General features: G+C 46.1%; 1 protein-coding gene across 1 annotated transcript in view; it reads right to left on the bottom strand.

The window, feature by feature from the left end:
- Positions 1–2,380: 2,380 nt before the first annotated feature.
- SHISAL2A (shisa like 2A) overlaps positions 2,381–4,406 on the bottom strand; it is a 28,587-nt gene continuing 26,561 nt past the window's right edge. Inside the window, exon 3 of the mRNA XM_019625932.1 lies at positions 2,381–2,643. Coding sequence (XP_019481477.1) covers positions 2,381–2,643 — 263 coding nt within the window. The remainder of the gene's footprint in view (positions 2,644–4,406) is intronic.

The following is a 4,406-nucleotide window of genomic DNA, read 5'->3' as shown; positions in this document are numbered from 1 at the left end:
CAAGCTCCTTAATATCATAAAGGCTTCAGGACCTGACCCATATTTTCCTCCAGCTTCATCTCTCACTATTCCCCACTTTGGCGATAGTGTCCACTAAACCAACAAATGGAATGACTTGCTGTTCTTGAAATCACTACGTGCTGTCTCTCTTAGCTCTGGGTCTTTGTGTATGCTGTTTCCTTTGCCTTTAATGCTGTTCCTGATCTTGTACCACGACCCCCCTTTCACTTGTCAGTGGGTCTTTCAAGACTTAATTCAGGCATCATTTCCTCCAAGAAGTCTTCCCTGAAGCCCTTGGCTGGTTTAGGAATCTCCTGTAGACCCCATGGTCACAAGCTCCTTGAGGACAGATCCTGGGACTTCATTTAGCCCACATCCTGGTAGAGAACCATTGTCAATCAATGTTGAAAGAACAAATAAATGCGAATGTTTGGGGAGAGGCTGGAAAACCACCTGACAGGAGTGCTATAAAGGCTAGTGGAAGGTTCAATATTTCTAAGTTTTAAGATTAAACAGTTCGCTCATTCTTGGTGAAGATTCAGACTCCCCAGCTAGCCACCTCCACCCAGTGCCCTCTGAATGTTTGTTCGCAGGCAGGCACACACGCATGTTCTGAACGTAACTGGGAAAAGCAATTTACAAGACATAATTGCCGGTCGATGTGTGCTTGGGAGAAGCGGTGTGCTCAGACTATTTCTGTCTGTGCGTCAGCCCACCCAGCTTCCTTCTTCCTCCTTGGCTGCCCTGGGGGAGGGGGCTCCCACTGCACAGGGTAGGCAGTTTGTTTTCAACCCAAGACTCAGACAAGCCAACCCCAGGGAGAGCCAGCTCTGAGGACTGATTGAACTCAAACGAGAGAAGCTGAACCTGGAGAAGGAGCTTTATGGGCCTGGGATGTGTAGGTCAGCAGAGGCAGCACACACAGTCTATTTTCCATCTATCCCCACCCCATTCACACAGGTTCCTGCTGGGGAAATTCTACCAGGCCTTCAGGGCCCTACTCAGTGTGAGGTCTCCTCCTAACCTCTCCAGCTCTGAGTCCTCTTTGTTCTGCCTGGCAGGCTTGCTCAAAGGGTGGTCCCAGACCGGTAACATCAGCATCACCTGGAATGAGTTAGAAATGCAAATTCTGGGGACTCACTCCAGACCTAGTGGATTAGACGCTCCCAAGGGGGAGAGAGGCAGGCCCAGCAATCTGTGTTTTAACAAGCCCTCCAGCTAATTCTGATGCCGTCTGAAGTTTGAGAGCCACTGCCTTAAGCCATTGACGACCACTTGAGTTTTTAGAACTGACAGACCATCTTGCCCTATTAGACCCTGAGCAGCCTAAAGGCAAGGGCAGTGTTGGATTCTTCCTTGTAACCTCTCAGAAGGCCCAGCACAGAAAGGGTTCAGAGAAAAATTGGATCTTACTGATGGGGACACCAAGGGGAGAGACTGGATCTGTCCTGCGAAAGGTCAGCAACACAGAAAGTCAGCATCAACCTCCTGCATCGTGCAGTTCCTGGGCTGTGCTGGGTTCTCTCTCACTGTTTCTGAACAGGTTGTACTCTGACCATGTCTTCTGACCTTGTCTCAGGTGAAAACTTTGCCTCATCTTTGATGATTCAGCTCAGACATCCCTCAAGCTACATGAAGGGCTGCCAATGGGCCAACTGCCCTTTTATGTGCCTCCCAACTTGCCCTCCCTATGAACCCTGTGAGGGCAGCAGTGTTGGCTGATTCCCTGTTGTTTCTGATAACCTGCACAGGTCCTGGCACAGAATAGATGCCACTGGATGTAGAAAAAGGTGCTGGGTTTAGAGTGCTGAAAATAAGACACACACATGCGCGCGCGCGCGCGCACACACACATACACAAGACAACAAATAAAGGAAAACGAGAACTGAGGTCTCTTGACTTCCAGGCTAGGGCACTTCTGTGGGTGACTCACCCTGCCTTGCCACCCTATCATGTGCCCTCAGCTGGCTCAGGTACAGCTGACCCATGTACAGCTATTTAAGAGTCACCATTTCACTGTTGCCAAATCCAGCAGCAGGTCATGTCACAGTCGGGAATGTCAAGAGCTGCTTTAAGTGGCTGAGTCTTCTCGATCCTGGCATTGCACTCCCAAGGCAAAGCCTAAAGCCACTGCCAAAGCTGAGGAGAACAGGGGGGCTTCTCCCTGATTGCATGAAGCTGTTACTGACCATTTTACAGTAACAACTGGGATCCGCATCTTAACTGCCTTTGGCCCACAATGGGCTAGGCAGAGCAAAATTGCTGAGTCCACAGCAGGGCCTGCATGGGTTTACTGGAAAAGTCCTCATTTATCTCACTAGACATCCCCACCCCCACCTTTTACTGAAAAGAGACTCCAGAAGAGGATGGCAAGAGACATTTATTGGATGTTTATGGGGCTGGTCCACACGGGCTTAGATTGGGGATAGGGGGTCTCCTCAGGGCTGCCTGGAATGTCACGGGTGGTCACTGTGGCCATGAAGCAGTGCTGGAGGAAGCGCTTGGGGTCCACAGCCTGTTCCTCATTGTAGTCCAGCCATGGCTTCAGGAAGGGGTGACTCTGCCCTAGAGGGCTCACTCCTGGCACCTCCACCGAATTGCCTGTGTTCACACCTTGGCGGTCACGGGGCACCTCCTCAGGGTCTGGAAAACAGCAAGCTGAGGGCCTAGGGTTTCCTCCTTCATCCCCTTCCTCCCCACCAGGCTCACACACCCTGGCTAACTTCCCTGAGTGCTTACCTTGGGTGGGACCGTGTTCAGAAACTTAAATGCATAATTCACTTAATAAATATTAATGTTATGCCATGTGCCACATCGTGTACTAGGAGCTGTCAATGTTTCTAATGAACTTAAAGTTTAGTGGGGGAGACAGACAATAAAGAATTGTTAGGAGATATGAAGATGACCTCCACTATAAACCCATTAGGTAGGTACTATTAAAAACTCATTTTAGAGGGCCGGCCGAGTGGTTCAGTTGGTTAAGAGCTCGCTCAAGAGTTTGAGCTCTGAGCAATAGCGGTTTGAGTCCAGCCCCAGCTGAGCAGCCACTGAGCTGCCAACAGGTAGCAGGATGGCTCAGCTAAAAAAACAACAACAAAAAACCCCTCATTTTATAGTTGAGGATACAGGTTTACTACACAGCCAGTGTGCAGAAAAGTGCTATAAAAATTGTTAAATGTACATCATTTAAAAAAAAATAGATTCCATGACTCTCTTTATCTACTGCTTTATCCTCTTAAATTTGAGTTTAAGGAGAAAGCCAACACAAATAGAGGGCAGAGTTGAGAGAATCTTAGATGATGGAGTCAAACACCTGAGGGCCCTGTGCATTTCTATTCAAACCATGCATTTAGCCCACCCCTACTTTAGACCTTCTCACCTACAGAGTCAATAAATTTCCTTTTTTGTTTGTTTTGTTTTGAACTTTCTATTTTTAAACAATGTAAGACTCACAAGAAGTTACAAAAATAAGAGTTCCAGTGTATGCTTCATGTAGCTTTCCCCATTGATAACAACTTACAAAACCATAAAACAATTTCAAAACTAGGAGATTGACATTGATTTGATGCTATTAACTAACTACTATCGATTCTATTCAATTTTACCAGTTTTTTATATGTTCTTTTTTGGGTGTATATGAAAGTTTATCACATGTGTAGATTTATATAACCACTGCCACAATCAGGATAAAGAACTGTTCCCTCACCACAAGGAAACTTTCTCATGCTACCACTTTATAGTTAGACCTCTTCCTAAACCTAATTCCTGGTAATTACTAATTCATTCTCCATTACTCTAATTTTGTCATTTCAGAAGTGTTATATAAAGGGAATTATATGGTATACAACCTTTTGAGATTGGCTTTTTTTCACCCTGCATAATACCCTTGAGATCCATTCAAATTGTGTGTATAGGGAGTTCATTCGTTTTCATGGCTGCATATATTCCATTGTATGGATGTACTATTTGCAGACTGAAACACACATTTGGGTTGTTTCCAGTTTATGTCTATGACAAATAAAGCTGTTATGAACATTCATGTATAGTATTTTCGTGCAGATATATTTTCAATTCTCTAGGATAAATACCTAGGAATGTGATTGCAGATTTGTATGGTATAGTGGGCTGAATGGTAGACCCCAAAGATATCAGAGCCTAATCTCTAGAACCTGTGAATGTTACCTTATATGGCAAAGTTTTTGCAGGTGTGATTAAAGTAAAATTGTTTATATAAAGAGATTATCCTAGGTCCAGCCGGGTGGCGCAGTTGGTTAAGGGTGGGAGCTCTGAGCAACAGGGTCGCCGGTTCAATTCCCACATGGGCCAGTGAGCTGCCCCCAAGCTGAATTGTCGCTGAGCTGCCAACACACGGCCGGATGGTTCAGCTGGTGAGAGCACATGCTTTT

The sequence above is a fragment of the Hipposideros armiger genome, unplaced genomic scaffold, assembly GCF_001890085.2.
Source record: "Hipposideros armiger isolate ML-2016 unplaced genomic scaffold, ASM189008v1 scaffold_646, whole genome shotgun sequence".
In the NCBI taxonomy this organism is placed as follows: Eukaryota; Metazoa; Chordata; class Mammalia; order Chiroptera; family Hipposideridae; genus Hipposideros; species Hipposideros armiger.
This window is presented reverse-complemented; position numbering and strand designations above follow the sequence as displayed.